General features: G+C 44.5%; 1 protein-coding gene across 1 annotated transcript in view; it reads left to right on the forward strand.

Annotated features, from left to right (window-relative positions):
* Positions 1-15,996, forward strand: part of agmo (alkylglycerol monooxygenase) — a 46,073-nt gene that overhangs the window by 11,082 nt on the left and 18,995 nt on the right. The window contains exons 4-10 of the mRNA XM_069141931.1: positions 8,571-8,674; positions 9,321-9,416; positions 10,934-11,000; positions 11,242-11,307; positions 12,463-12,542; positions 12,965-13,099; positions 15,494-15,610. Of these exons, the coding sequence (XP_068998032.1) occupies positions 8,571-8,674; positions 9,321-9,416; positions 10,934-11,000; positions 11,242-11,307; positions 12,463-12,542; positions 12,965-13,099; positions 15,494-15,610 (665 nt within the window). The remainder of the gene's footprint in view (positions 1-8,570; positions 8,675-9,320; positions 9,417-10,933; positions 11,001-11,241; positions 11,308-12,462; positions 12,543-12,964; positions 13,100-15,493; positions 15,611-15,996) is intronic.

Consider the following 15,996-nt stretch of genomic DNA (forward strand, 5'->3'; position numbering starts at 1 on the left):
GATTTACTGCTTTCGGCATTCGGTTGGAATCCGCTTGGACAAACAGCGGTCGCGGTTAAAGTTTTGGGGGCAAATATGGAATCTCAAACATTTAGACGACCTTTGTGCGCACACGCAGACCCCGAATGAAGTGCTTCTTCGGTCTGACTCCTGATAGCAGTATTTGCTGGAGGCCTTTATCGGCGCTGCACGTCCCAGGGTCAATGCTGCGCCCTTTCGGGGGGCCAGAAGCGCTTCCACAATTAAGTCGGGGTTTTTTTTGTGGTTTTATTTTGCATACATGTACCTTTTTCAACGTCTGACAGAGAATTTCCAGAAAGTCGAACTCGTCTACCCGCTGAAATAATAATACGACCCCTGCTAAACTTTTAACCACCGGTTTATGTATTAACAGCCAGCGAAGCCGCCTTTTATAAACACATCGGTTCAATAACCCGATGACTGATGAGCGTATATAACAAAATTCCAATATACCCAACTTTTTTTTTTTTTTTTTTTCCTGCCCCTCTCCCCCAACCGTCCTCCTTCCTGGTTATATATGTTCAAACCCTTGTGTTTTTTTTTTCTGGTCCGAACCGGTCTGGAACCGTGATGTTTTTTTGTTTTTTTTTTGGGTGCGCTGGAGGCCCGGCTCGGTTCAGATGCGGCCATGTTGTTGACAGGCCCGTTGATTCTGTTTATTCTAACCTCATATCGCGAGCGCCACTAATAGCAGCTCTGCTCCCGGGGCAGCGTTCTATATCCAGGCGTGCCAGCTCGGATGAGGCCATTAATCAGCCAGTCAGCTGTCCGTGCCGTGATTATACGTGAGGTCATGGTAGTTACGCTGCAGTCGTCTCACCGCACCGACTGCCGCTTGCTCTACGATACACTTATAGCTCAGAAAAAAGAAAAAAAAGAGACGTCAGAGCGTCGCTTAAAGGTCTTCGTGAAACGGTATCATTAACCTTCCTCAAATTGATGGAGTTCATGTTGAGCTTTGATCTTGACTTTAAACCAGTTTTGTTTTGGTTATTTCGGAGAAAGAAGCGTTTGATCTGATTTAAAAGACAAACAGCTGAAATATTTAGAAAATGTTTAATGCCATCATTTCTTACTCCAACTGGTGCCAAACTTTTTTTTTTTTTTCCTCTGAGAGCTACTTTGACAAAAATAAAAGTGTCTTTAACTTCTCCTGCTCGAGAGTCTGGATTTGGGATCTCACCCGGTTCTCCGTCCTTTCTGACAGATGTCTTGTTGCCTGATCCACTCCATTAACTATGCCAGCAGAACCTCTGCATAATATATTAATGAGGTGTTGTCACATGATCTTCTCATTGGGGGGGAGGGGGGGGCAGCCATGACAGACAGTGAGTTTTACTGAATTTAAATTGGGCTAAATCATAAACTTTAAGTGTGCCTCTGTCTGACGTTTTTCTTCCTGTTAAAGGAGAGTTTTCTTTCCCACTAAGTTTTTTTTTTTGTGTGTTCCTGTTACTTTTCTTTGAGGAGTAATAAAATCTGCTTAATGTCAGACTTATTTTCAGAACGACAACCAGAAAACGAATCAGAGTGAATAAACCAAATTAAACCGCAATGACTTTTTTTTTTTTTCGTATTTCATGAGAGAAATTGATGCTTTTCGAACAAGCGTCTGTTGGAGCCAGATCCCTAGTGGCCATCGGCGGTACTGCACTTTACGGCACATTTTGCCTGTTATATCGACAGAAATTTGGGGCCTTGACCTTTACGCGTTCAACACGCTGAGGGGCCCTCTGCCCCCCCGAAATGAGCCCCCCTTTAAAAGTATTTTTGCTTTGCTTGCACCTTCCTACCTCCTCTGTAAGTGTCCTACTCATCCAGCCCTGCAGACAGCAGCATGTTGTTAAGACAAACAGATGTGCTCGGCACTCCTCCGCTGTCCTCCGATGTGGATGTTATTGTTTCAAAGAGGAGCTCCTCCTGGATGTGGGGCAGGGTGGTGGTGGTGGTGTGGTGGGGGGCGGAGGGGGGGGGGGGGGTAAAATGCCCCCCGGGACGCGTCTCCATAAATCTTCGGCCTGACGGCGAGTTCCTGGCCCCGTGCAGGTTGCGGGGGCCGACAAAAGAATCGGGGCCCCCCTTGCTCGGTTCGGTGGGTACGGGGGGGGGGGGTTATTTTTTATTTTTTTGGTCCAGGATGTGGGGGTCGGTCTCGCTCACGGCAGCAGAAGAGAGCGAGCGAAAGGCCTCACGGGAGGCAAAGATAACATCAACAGTGATCTACAGGCCTCCGTGCTCGAACTCGCCGTCTGCCGTGTGCGTGTTGAAAGAGAGCGACGCTGAACGTAGACACCACAAAGAGATAATATCCACAGCGCTGCTTTTTAGACCGAGTGCAGGAAAAGAAGAGTGTGTTGTGATCGGTGTGGGTGGGGAGGGTGGTGGTGGTGGTGGTGTTGGGGGAGAAGGGGGGGGTCCCGGCTGCGTGCTGCCCTCGTGTGCGACCAGACTTCCCCTCCGTCGGCGGCGTTGACAGAAGAGGTGATCTGGAAGGGATGAAGTGTGAACGCGAAGGACGAATACGAGTGAGGAGAGATTTCGGAGGAAAAAGTCTTCACACAACTCGACTGTTTCCACCATTAACGGCGATATTTCTTTCTATTAGCGGCTGAGTTTGGTGCAAAAGGAAGGAAGAAAAAAAAAAGGGAGAAATTAACGATTTTTTTTTTTCTACTCCAAACAGCGCGTTAGATTTTTGGGTTTTTTTGTCCAGACTGTGTTGTGCTACTATACTTAGTGTGACTGTGAGAACATGTAATAATGCAGAGCAGGATTATCGCTGATGTATCGGGTGTGAAATTATTTTGAGGTCTTTTCTTTCGTCATTTGGGGTCCACCTTTTTTGAAACTGCACTTCTTTCACCACCTTTTTTCCCTCCTCAATTTTCCTTCGGTGAACTCTTGAGATGTTTATTTTTGTGAACATATTTCAGTAGTTTTCAGCTGTTTGTTTTGTCTGTTCAGCTGAACCTTCTCTTACTCACTGGCTGTTAATGTGTAGAGAGGAAAAATAACTTCATGACGGCAACATCATTTTTAGAAATATATTTTACATTTTTTTGAACGGGTGTTTATTCCAGTCTTGTTATGGAAGATTTAAGATGCCCAAATGAAAAGCCAATCAGTCAAGAAATTAATCAAATCACAATATAGGGGTTTATGTCTGCAGTTACTGTGTTATAATAGTATTTTAGTATGGACAGAGTGTCTCCTTTACAGAAAAGAAAAGACTAGCTAAGGGTTAAAGCTAAATTATTTTTTTTAGTATTGGCCATTTTAAACTCCTCTTTACTTACCCCCCCACCCCCGCCCACCCGCACGACCACTTTCCTGCATTAAAAATTAATGTCACAATGAAAAAAACAGTTTGTTTTAAAACAGTGAAAGCGTACATACAAAGGAAATACATTTAAAATATGTCTTGGATTTCACCGTTTCCTTTTTTCTTTGAGACATTGTAAGTATTTCGTAATTCCCGTGGTTTTTATGGCATTAAAATCCAACACAATGACCCTACTGAGAGCGGTAAAACAGTAGAGAACAAGCGTTTTGGATTTTAGTACGTAGAAGGAATGAAACTGGAAATATGATCAATTAAACCAGAATGTTAATGCAATAAAACGCAACAAGAAAAGCAGATTTTTGTTTTAATGTTTTTTTGTTTTTTTTTTAACCTCCTCCTGTCACTTTCTGCACATAGTGTTTTTTTACACCCTGTTTGTGAGAGCCGTAAGTGGGCCTGACCGGGGTTAGTGTGTTTAGTTTAGAGTGTGTGACTGAGTTGTGCGGACAGCATGAAGTATGGCAGCGACGGGGCGGGTGTTGGGGGGGAGGGGGTTGGCCGACCGTCCCGTCGAGTCCTGCGCTCTTAATGTTTGGGTTGGCACCGGCACCAAGAGCCCTCCAATCCAAACACTGGAGGGCCGTTCACAGCCCATTAGTCCCGTGATTGACAGGTCGGCCGTCCACTCAGAGGGCGGCGCGTGAAGGATGTTGCTTGTTATACTTCCAGGAGTTTGTCGCCGAGGGTGATGATTTAGGCAGCTGATTGATTGTAACTGTAAAAAGCTTCTTTTTTTTTTTTTTTTTTTTTTTTACATGCTGAGTGGTTAAAGAGTGTCAGTTCAGATCTCCTCCTTCGCTGAATTTTTTTTTTTTTTCTTTCTTTTGTACAGTCATACTTTCTTTTTATGGCGGCATTATTCAAGGTGCAGGTTGGCACTCGGTGGAAACTCTCCTGGAGGAATGCATTTCTCAGTAGGACTTTGGTTCCTGCGTTTATATGACTCTGGTTATGTAAGCAGTGCTCCTGACAGGGTTCACATGGATGTAAACAGACTAAGTCAAAGTCTAACTCGGTCTCGTTACATGACTGATTATGACTTATAGGCCTTGATTGTGTGTCACGTTAAAATTCAACAATTCAACCAAAAAAGTCAAATATTGTGTCGCCGTGCTGCCTGAACTTTCCTCTTCTGTTTTCTGTTCACAGAGAAGTGTGTTTACAATATTTGCAAATATATGAAAAAGTCCAGATCAGAACGGGTTCGGCAACAATTTTGTGGATTAATTGATCAACCGAAAGTTTATCAGCAAATATTTGAACAATTAAACAATGTCAAACATTTCTGTGTTCTTTCTTAAATACAAGGTGCAATGAAATGACACATCCTCCGCCAACGTTAAAGACAAACCCGCCCGGTGTCTCCTGAACCTGACGCACCTTCTTCGGTCTTGGACAGTGAAGCTCCGCCCCCTCCGGAAATGTCACTCAAACAACCTCGACCGGCTCTTTGCTTGATCGCCGTCGACTTTCAGGAACATTTCAAGGGTCTCTGTTGACGATATCTCCGGTTTGAAACAAATTTGATGTCTGCTTTCTTGAAAATGTGGACGTACCAGTGGTGACAAAAATGTATGTTGATCAAACCACGTAACTTTGATTACTTTTTTTTTTTTTTTACAAAGGTCGATGCTTCCTTACGTCACTGTCCCGACGGTCTTTCGAAACTTTTTGCTCACAATTTTTGGTGGATTTACTTTTCTTTTTAATTCAATATTGGGGAAATATATTTCAAGGAGTTCAGGCAGGCAGATTGTCAGTTGAACTCTTCCTGACCAATTGTTCAGGAATTCAGTCTGTCCCACCCAATTAGTGCATCTTATATAATCACTAAGGCAACGACCTAAAACACATCTCCTCCTCCTCCTCCTCCCCTGGCAAAAAATATTTCCTTATAATGCGTCGCAATCCCTCCCATTTAAATGGGTCGACGAAATATTAGGAACGCCTGTCAGTCCGACAGCACCGCAAATTAGTCTCCAAAACGACCATTCAAATAAATGAACACCTGTCAATCAGGCCGTTCGCTGGTTTTAACGTTCGGGCTGATCGGTGTTTGACCGTCCCGCGTGATGTCGTGATTTCATGACGTGAAGGTGGGATTAGTTACGCGTAGAACGGGGAGTAAACAGCGCAGCGCAACTCGGGACATTTTCGAGGTATCCTGAGTTACCCGGACGCCGATTCGCAGACGAGTATTTTTTCCTACGAGTGCCGTCGTAAATGTCGGTCGCATCATTAGCGCGCACTCATCCTCGTTATTCCCGAGAAAATCCCGAAGTTAACGCTCGCCGGTGAGGGGGGGGGAGGAGGAGGGGGAAGAGCCCCCCCCTCGAGATGGAAGTGCCGTCCTCAGCACTTCTCCCGCTCCTCGCTGGGAAAGCGGCCTTTTGTGGCGTCGGTTCTCACCATTAACGGGGCTTCCCTCCTGAATAGGCGCTGCCAAACTATGCAGCGTCCCGCCGAGTCCAGAGATGAGGACATGGGCTTGCAGTGAAGCCTAGCGGTTCCAACTTCCTATCAATGACAACAAACATCAATCTTAGCCGCCCCTTAGTCCTGGACCCTGCCAAGCATGACTCCAGCGAGGAGAGAGAGAGAGAGAAAAACAAAAAAGAAAGCACCGAAGGCCTCAAGGCTGCTGGAATTAAACAAAGGCTGGATTATCCTCTGACTGTGTCTCTTAGCGGGACAGTTCATCTTTGAATCCCCGACGGCGCCGAGCGGAAGGAACGTCATCGTTTTTTTGGGGTTTTTTTGTGCCCCGGCTGCTGTAGACGGTCTTCCTCGTCTGCAAGTCTTCCGTCTGCTGCGTTCGAGAGGCCGATTTAAAGTTTGAAATCCAACTCGGTCGCTTCCGTTCGGACTCGATTCCAAAATACACCGTTTAAACGCGCCGCGTGACACTTTCAGAAACATTCCCCGCGACATTTATTCTCCCACACCTGCCGGCAATGACCCGCCCGTTTAAATAAGCAAGGTGTGGAGCGGTAGTTGTTCACTCGGGGGTCGTCTCCCCCGCCCCCCCGCCCAAAATAAAACACTCGAGGAAGTCCGCCTCGGTTTCGGTGATTAGAAACTTGTCTCGGGACGTGTTCCTCCGCCGGCGCTCTCGCAGCAACTCACCTTCAGCTCTCAGCGGCGTGTTTGTTCAGGTGCAGCGGAGTCACGACTTTATTAAACGGAGGGAAAGGAGGAGTTCGATTGTGGCTTTTGAGTGATTACCTGTAAACAGAGCGGATTAATCCCTCGAGCTGTTGTGGTTTTAAATGTGCGTGCTGTTGCGCACGTGTGCGGGCGTCAGCACTGTTGTCGCTTGCTGGTTTCTGTGTTTGTGCTAAGCCGCTGGCGGAAAAGCGAACAAGCCTTTCCCAAAGTGTCAAACATTTCCCATTTCTATTAACGGTGTAATTTGTTGGTATTAAAGCCCGTCTTTTAGTACCTCTTTGCACATTAGGGGGCGGTAGTGAGACGAGGCCCTCGGATCAGTATGTGTGACCCCCCCATCAGATTCTGTTACCGACAGTGACGATGTCGGGGCGGGTCACAGAACCAGATGGCGGACAGATTTCAGTGTAACACCGACTCCCCCAGTTTTTGTTAGTTTGGTAGGATTTACCTATTTTTGTCATGTCGGCAGTTAGTTTGTGGAAAAACTGCTTGATTCTTAAACCCCCCCCCCCCCAAAAAAAACACCTGCTGTTGTCCCAAAGGAAATATATTTATGTTGCAGCATAGGAAACTATATTTCTTCATTACAGTCCCGCAAAAAATACACATGCAGAGTACAGCTTTATAATAAATATCTGGGGGGGGGGGGGGGTCTGTTTGATTGACAGGCCTGTGGTGCAGTAAGGGTTCCGCTAATGGCGGGCGGGTCATTGTGTCGTCCGCTTTCCAATCAGGTTGAGTCAGATCCACCGCTAGCTCCTCCCCCCGGCTCGTCCAAATATGGTCACGTCCTGCTCCAAACTAGCGAAGATGGCATGCGACGGATAAAATCCGAACTCGAGGCTTCATAACGGCCGCTCACAAACCGACGGGTGACGTCACCGCTGGTTGCCGCTTGGACTGAGGGCAGACGGGACGCCGCACCGACTCACTGCACCGTCTGGTGGTGCGACGTGGTATTACGAGACAGGACGTGGGCCACGGCTAACTTAGTAGACATCTCCGCAACACAATACACAGATGTCTTTGACGTCAAAGGTGCGATTTCTTTCACATTCTGTGGATCATTTTATTGAATTTGGGAAAGTTTCAAACTAAAAAAAAAAAAATCTTAATTAAAGCCCCCTGAAGGGAGAAAATCACAACGATTTTCAGATAAATAATTAAGGTTGTGTCCGTACATGAAGACGCAGACACGTACTCACTTATGTCACGTGTGACCGGAACCCTGACATTTGGTCTTTTCACCGACCCAAACGTGACCACATTGGTTCGTCCTTAAAATCTTACTGAACTCAAGTTGAATTGTTTGACAATATATCCCTTAATCACAAATCCCATCACACATCAAGGCTGCCACATAAAACTTAAAACCCCACTTAATAACTTGGGCTGCTTTTATTATAGCGAATATATTACTACACATAGTGCTCTGAATATAGGGTTTCTTTTTTCTTTTTTTTTTTTGTGTGTGGTTCTGCAATATCTGAAGGTTACTGTTCTCCGTTGGACGGCAGCAGAAGCCAAAGTGGGACGTGGAGGTGCCAAAAAAGCAACAGACCAGACGGGGTGGTCCGGAAACTGCCTCGAGATCCAGTGAAACTTAACAAGCATGTTCCCGTTGGATGTTAAAATGAAGTGTAACACAGATATTAATGTAGCAAGTATCACAACACAGCAGAGGAATGTAAACTAGAGCACTGGGACATCAGGCTGGACGCTAACCAGCTGCAGCCGAATACCCCCCCCCACCCCAAAATCATAACAGCCTGAAAATCCCCCCCCCCCCCCCCCCCCCCCCCACACACACCCTCCTCCAGCCTCGGGTTTTTCATCACAGCTGGCCAGGGAGTTGAAATGAGTCTTTCTGGGGATGGAGGTGTCTCGTTACTCATCTGGTGGGGAAGCAGGGTTAATTGTCGTGTTGGAGGGGTTTGGAAGGAGCGAATTTAAACGGGTTTCTGATAACCTCAACTCCTGTTTTACGTCGAATCTCCGTGTGCCTTTTATTTATTTATTTTTTTTCTTCCTCCAGAGGTGGCGTTCCTTTGGGCCGCGCATCAGGTTCACCACAGCTCAGAGTACTACAACCTCACCACGGCCCTCAGACAGCCCCTCACCCAGCAGATGACCTCATGGGTGAGAAAATTATTCATTCTCTTACAGCAGATGTTCCCAAACGTTTTTTCAGAGCCTTCGTCCAAAACTAAATGCTCCCGAAAACCCTTTTTTTCCACAGTGCGGGTACCAACAAAGGTCGTTAAAAAAAAAAACATTGTACGAAAAAAGCTGAGAAAAATAACAACACCGGGCTATGGTTTTCAAAATCAAAGAATATATTTGCGTGTCTCGCTTTAAAGTTGCGGCTCAACTCGTTTCCGCTTCTATCTCGACCAGGTAGCCTTTTTAAAACTCCTCTCAGTCCTCTCAAATCAAATCAAATACAGAACTGAGGAGTCAAAACCCGACTGGGTGACGTCACAAGCGGATTTTATTCTGAAATACTTAAATTATGACCCAAAAATTTGAATTCAATCCGGGTTTTTTGGGGACTTTGGCCAGTTCGAGTGAAGTTTTTCGGGTCTTTCAGCGAGACTCGCGTGTGCAACAGTTTGTAAAAAATTTTAAAAAAAGATTGCTGCTGGTTTTGCCTACAATTAAAGCATCACAGGGTACTTTGAATAGAAATATAGACTGTATGTTTCATTGCTCGGCCGCGGTGGAGTTTGTCCTACGAAGACGTTGCTGTAGATTTCTTCGACTCCCTTTTGTGTTCTCTCCTCAGATCTTCTACCTGCCGATGGCTCTGGCTCTTCCTCCGTCCGTCTTCGCTGTCCACATCCAGTTAAACCTGCTCTACCAGTTCTGGATCCACACGGAGGTAATTACACAAAACACACACTTCGTAGTAGTGCTCGCGAAAGAAAATAAATAAATACTGAATCCATCGTTGATCTGACGGCCTCTTCAAATAGTTGCGTAGACCATTTGAAGCTGTGGCAGGTAGAGCTCATTGTACGAAGGAGACACCTTTTTTGTTTGAATGGCGCTCCGGCTCTCCCCCTACCCACCCCCACCCACCCACCCCATCTGCGCTGTGATTACAGTCTGGAAACCCCCGCTCTGAAGGGGCGGGGTCTTTTTTTGATGAGTGGTCAACGCTGATTGGTTAAAAGTAGCTCCGATTGTTTTAAAATGAACCCGACGTTTACTCCCAGTAGGAAGCAACAATTTGAAAACAATCCCAAATGGGAAGTTTCCAGACCCCAGTGGCCTTACTGATGTTAATTGATTTTTTTTTTTTTTTTTTTTTTTTTTTTTAAGCATTTTAAATTGAGTCCCTTTTTTTTTTTTTTTTTTTTTTTTTTTATTGGTCAGACGAACTAAGTTCTTTTAATAAATAACAATCAATATTGAATTTTTTTTTTTTTTTTTTTTTAAATGTGGCTGTTTACAAGCTTCATGCAGCATGAACACATTATTGTGCAGCTCTTTATGAACATACTCATCACTGTTGGAGTTAAAATGAAGAATAAAAAAGTCTGTGAAGTTATCTTTCTCCCGGTGCCAATACGAATCCGTCTGTGAAGTCGGGCTTTTGGTGGACTCGGTTGTGGAACCTGTATTCAATAAAAAATAATGAGAGTTTATGAAATATTCCAAACAGAAGCATGAGCACTCTGTCTGCCTTTAAAGTGACTTGGGAGTATCACTTTTACAGTCCCCACCATCGTTAGAGGGAAGGAATGGATCTGGAACGCCTTCCATCTTTTAGTGCACTATTAGTGAAAACAGTCGTAATAGTCACGATTTTCTGAGGGGATGTAATTTATGCCTCCTTTATAGGCTTTTTTTTTTTTTGATGTCATGTAATTTACTGGCACGCCATTCGCTGCAGCTTCAAGAGCTGTACTGAAGTGGTGGGAGACCCCCTTTTTCATTCAAGATAAAAAACTCTCACGCTCGGCTGCCAGACGCGGCCATTACGTGGAAATAATGAATCACCGAGAAAATCCCGTGCAGCCGCCTGTGCACATATTTTTCTGCAGATTGAGAGGTTCTGGCATAAGTGACGCGAGCCATCGAAATGATCGGAGTGCAACCAAAAGAAAAACATAACAACATAACAATGACTCTACTTTCTTTCCCTCGGACGTTAATGTCGGGACAAACAGCCTGTTTGACTTACAGTTTGAATTTTGAAGAAACTACAACAACATAATATGTTGTTGTTTTCTGAGAGGAAACGTATTGAACATCGAGCTTCTGCATAATTTAAACACAAAACAACGTGTTTTTATTATGTCGTAATTGTTTCTGAGCCAAGAAAGAACGCAACAGACGAGAAAATGTATTGATTCAATTATTTTTTTTATTTTTTTATTCCATTAATTTCAGCTGATCAAAGACCTCGGCCCTTTGGAGTGGGTCTTCAACACCCCGAAACATCACAGAGTTCATCACGGTGAGATCAGTTTGATTTTATACATTAGACTGAGCGATCGATGATGATGATGATGATGATGATGATTATTATTATTATTATTATTATTATTATTATTATTACTTTGACCAAATTCATACACGAGCTAAAGTATGGGTAAAAATGCCAATGAGATAATGGAGAATTTGAAATCGGAGATGTCCATTTTTATTTTATTTTTTAATTGAATTCGTTTCTGTGATGAATGTCTTAACGTCGACAGGAAGAAACCTTTACTGCATCGACAAGAACTACGGCGGGATTCTGATCATTTGGGACAGAATATTTGGTAAGAGAAAAGTCATCTCGTGTTTATTTCCTCGTCCCGATTGTCTTTTAAACGTGTCCACGTTCGATCGTCGTGACGACACTGGTGAACCGAGACGGTGACGGTCAGATCAGTACGGAGTCGTATCGACATCTGCATCTTTTCCAAAGTAAGAAGATTCACACTGTAGGATCAGAACTGAATATATACAATGCTGATCTTTGTTGTTTACTGTCAGAGAGGAGATTAAACAACAAAGTGCACCTCGCAAAGATATTTAACTTCAGGAGGAATATGTGGGAGAACTCCGATTTATGATGCACCAAAGTTATGAATTCTGCAGAATGTGTATTTATTTCTTATTGCAGTTTTTGCCAGACTTTTACTTTGGCGGGGCACACAGGTGCATCAACAGGCAACACCAGTGTATTCAGTGTACCCCACCTCCACCTCCACCTCCACCACCACCTGTTCGTTCTGGTGCGGTGAGAAGTTGGATGTTTTTTGGGGGTCGACCTCTGTATCACATGCACATACGTAACATATCACACTCGAGCTGAAATGAAACAGGTGAACGTGAATCAGGTAAAATAACAGAAATTCAATTTTTGGCTGGTCCGCGGCCGACGGTGCCAGAACTATAAATGTGAAAGTTTCGTCACTGAATGCAACAACTTCCTGTATTGGTTTAAAAAAAAAAAAAAAAAAAAGCTTAACATCTGTAAATTTGCAACAACAGAAAATAAACCTGGGTGACGCTCTCCCCTCTCTAAAACGCATGAGTCTCTGTATGCACATTGGTCACACGGTACATTTTCAACCTATTAACACTATTAATATTATTATTAATATTCTAGATGTCTTGAAATATAAATCACTATACACCTTCTCCTGAGTTACAAACATCAAAACAGACAAAACTGATGACGAGCCGGTGAACGTCGTGGAGCGTTTAGCGACTACAAATCTTTTTCGAGTTTGTGGAGACCGAGATAGAAAAGGAGATGGGCGTATCGGACGGATGATGCGTTTTATGCAACTGGTTGCTAATTATTTTATCATGTCAGCTTTAATAAATGTGTCAGTATTGGAAATATTGTTGTTTTGATTTTGCTAAATCCAGAAACCAAACAAGACGAATCACAAGATCACATTATTGTGTTTCGTCCTCCTCAGGGACCTTCGCAGAAGAGTCGGATAAAGTGGTGTACGGCCTGGTGTTCCCCATCAAGACGTTCGAGATCCTCTACGTTCAGGTCGGTCTCGATTCGGCCACTCGCGAAGCCGTCCGGTCGCTGCGGCGCCTCGCCTCCGTCCGAGTATAAACACCTCGAGCAGATGAGGTGTGAGCTCATGTTTCCCTCGCTGGGCCGAGTGGCCGTTTTGTAACCATAACATTATTACTCCACTCTAAACAAACTGCCCAGCTGAGGTGAAAGAGGCCAGTGAAAAAAAAAAAAAAAAAAAAAAATGCCAGGTGGGATGTTATGCTTATTTTTGCTGCCCTCGCTCGTTTGGCAGCGCGGAGCGTGAGCGATGTCCCGCCCAATGAAAGCAGAAACATTCCTGCTCTGGACTAATTATCGCCGCTATTGCTTCGTTAGCATTCATCAGCTAAATGTAGTGTTTGATTGTGTATTAACGTGTTTTTTTTTTTTTTTCTCTCTCTCTCTTCTAGTTACACTACTATTTATATTTGTGGAAAAGGTCCAACACTTACAAAACCATCAGCCACAAACTGGCCACTTTCCTCAACGGTCCGAGTTGGGCTCCCGGTAAACGTCGGCTGGGCGACCACGTCAACAATCCCAAGGTTTTACATCGTTCCTGAAGTAAAAAAAAACACACAAAACGAAACAAACCCTCAGCCTTCAATACTAAATGACTCAGAGCATTCCTGATTGAAGGGATTCATATATTCTGCGAGTTTTTACAAGGAACGGCCACATCAAATAAAAAAAAAGCGGCAGAGCCTTTGTAGAGGCGACACAATAAGTTCAGTTCCACTGTCTTTAAACGCAGTCTGCGGGGACAAAAACCGCATGCAGTTTTGTGTGTGTGTGTGTGTGTGTGTGTGTGTGTGTGTGTGTGTGTGTGTGTGTGTGTGTGTGAGTGTGTGTGTGTGTGTGAGTGTGTGTGTGTGTGTGTGTGTGTGTGTGTGTGTGTGTGTGTGAGTGTGTGTGTGTGTGTGTGTGTGTGTGTGTGTGTGTGTAACCGAGGCTCCAGTTGAATGCCCCGGTGGTTAGCTTTGAAATAACGCTGATGGTGTCACATATTTAGTTCGCTCATGCTTCACACTTAGAGAGAAGGAAAAAAAAAACAACAACAACAAAAAAAACAAAAAAAAAGCCTTTACCATTAAATCGGCCCTTAAAAAAAAGCCAGCGGGGCGATTTTCTAAACTCAGACCGAGCTGGAATTGAACTGAATATATCTTGAAAGGCTTCGTGTCGGGGGCGGCTGCTTGTTGATATCTTGTCGGTGAGGAGAAAGAAAAAGGAAAAGAGAAGAAGGGAGAGAGAGAAAGAGCAGGACGAGTTTCAGCTTCTTTGAGAATAAGCAGAGCAGCCGGCTGAAATACCTACAGGGCCGCGGATGGGACGCGGGGGGGGGGGGGGGGGGGGGGGGCACATGTGGTAGGTTTTGGTTCTTCGGGATCCTGGGAAACCCCCCAAATCCGAGACAGGCATCTACAATCGGACACTTTTTTTTTTTTTTTTTTTTTTTTTGCATTTCATTCCCAAGAGAGGTCACAGTTTAAATATAAAGCCCTCACGCCAAATCACTTATCGCTCCGGACACACAGGCAAGACAAAGACGGGGTCAGATGACTCAGGGAATTCTTACAGAAGGACTCATATATTCCCTCGGAGTTTGTAGGAAACCGCTACGCCCAATAAATCCTGGAGGACTTTTGGTAAATGGAAAAACAACAAGCTAATTTTCACCCATTTTAAAAAGTTCCTCCTGTCGGAGGCTGAAGTAACAAAAGAGGAAAATAAACTCTTTGATTGGGCAGAAAAGGAATCGAGAAGTGAGAAAGATCAGAAGACAAATTTAAACATCAGCATGAACACAAATATGCTCACAAGGCTCCCCCAGCGATTTTTTTTTTTTGTTCCCCCGTTAGATTGAGACTTTTTTTTTCCTTTGACGCTCTTGTTGTTTTTTTATATCCTCTTGTTTCTGTACTATTATAGCGCTCGTATTTCTATTCGTTCGTACCATTTTCCATTTCACCGTCATTGATTGGCATTCTGTGATCGTAGATTTTATTGTTTCTGGCAGAGTGCTTTTTTTTTTTCATGCACGATTGAAATGACGTGGCGACGCACGAGGAATTTGCAGGAAATGCAAACATACTGAACATGATGCAGAAAATCCCGCTGTAGTTTTTGCTGACTGTTTAAGTCTTCTCTGTTAAAATATCCCTTTTTATTTTTTTTACTGACTCGACTCTTCTCGTGTTTTTTTGGGGGTCAGTTGTGAACTATGTACTTATTTAGTATATTATTACTAAACTATATTTTTAGTATGTTTTCTATCTAGTTTCCAAACTAGCTGAGCCAAAACTAAAAGGTGCCGCGAGAACACCGCAGACCGCCGATTGGTCGGAGAGAAATCGTCGCCAATCGCCGCGTCAACGCGTTGAAACCCGCCATCGTTAACCAGCCGAGCTACGAGAACGGGCGCGATGCTGTCGGACTAAAACTTTCCCAAACTCTCCTATTTTTCTCGGATGTCTTTTGGCCTCGCTGCTTTCGGCGTCTTCCCAGATTCAAATTTGTGTCCTCGCTGCGACTTTCTTCACTGTCGTCGTCGTCGTCTGGAAACCGCGTTCACGTTAGCGTTTACTCAGCCCGTCTGAAGGCCGGACCGATCAGCGGCCATCGTCGACGACTCGGCGGGAACCGTTACAGAATGACTACGACTTGTCTGACAAAATAACAACCGATGGTTTTTCAAGCCAGAAAAAAAATGGACAGAACACGTTATTATTCACATGCGTTCATACAGGTTGTTCATCAGGAGCTTTTCTTTTCCCACCGAAGGTGCCGCTTTACTGTAAAATATCTCGCCATGTGACGCGCAGTGAAACTTGATTGAAGCGTAGGCATACTCTGTATATACTCTATTTATATATTTTCTTTCAAAAAAAAAAAATCAGGTTTGCAGAATTTGAGCGTGTTTATTTTTCCTTGTGCAGGTCACCGGAAAGGAAGTGCCTCACGATCCCAGCTGGTCGCTGCCTCTGCACGTCTACGTGGTCGTACACTTCGTGCTGGTGCTGAAGATTTACCACGAGCTGTTCCAGGACAAGGCGGTACGTATTTGTCACTCTTAAGAAAACCGTAAACGAGGATTTTGTTTTTTTAAAACTCGACGGGAAGGCTCCGACTCTGGACTCTAGTGGGATTGAAGCTGTCGACCTTTCGGTCGCGGTTTTTGACTCGCCGGTATGTTTAGGCTACTGTAATCCCTCAAATAAAGAATGACAAGGTGGTCCGGAGCTCCTAATTTGAGACCGCCCGAGCCGTGTGCGTGTTTGTTTGCCAACATTATTTCACCCAATTATGCAGTTTGTTGCGGCCGGTGCCTCGGCGGATTGGAGTCCTCTACTTAGCCAGCAGGGAAAAAAAAAAGACTAGGCCTGTGTAACGTCGTGACAGGATGACGGATCGGCGTTCCCCTTTAGAACAACCTTTGTCT

Source organism: Embiotoca jacksoni, unplaced genomic scaffold (assembly GCF_022577435.1).
Source record: "Embiotoca jacksoni isolate LCO1_2020_lvr unplaced genomic scaffold, fEmbJac1.0.p SCAF_93, whole genome shotgun sequence".
Lineage (NCBI taxonomy): Eukaryota > Metazoa > Chordata > Actinopteri > Embiotocidae > Embiotoca > Embiotoca jacksoni.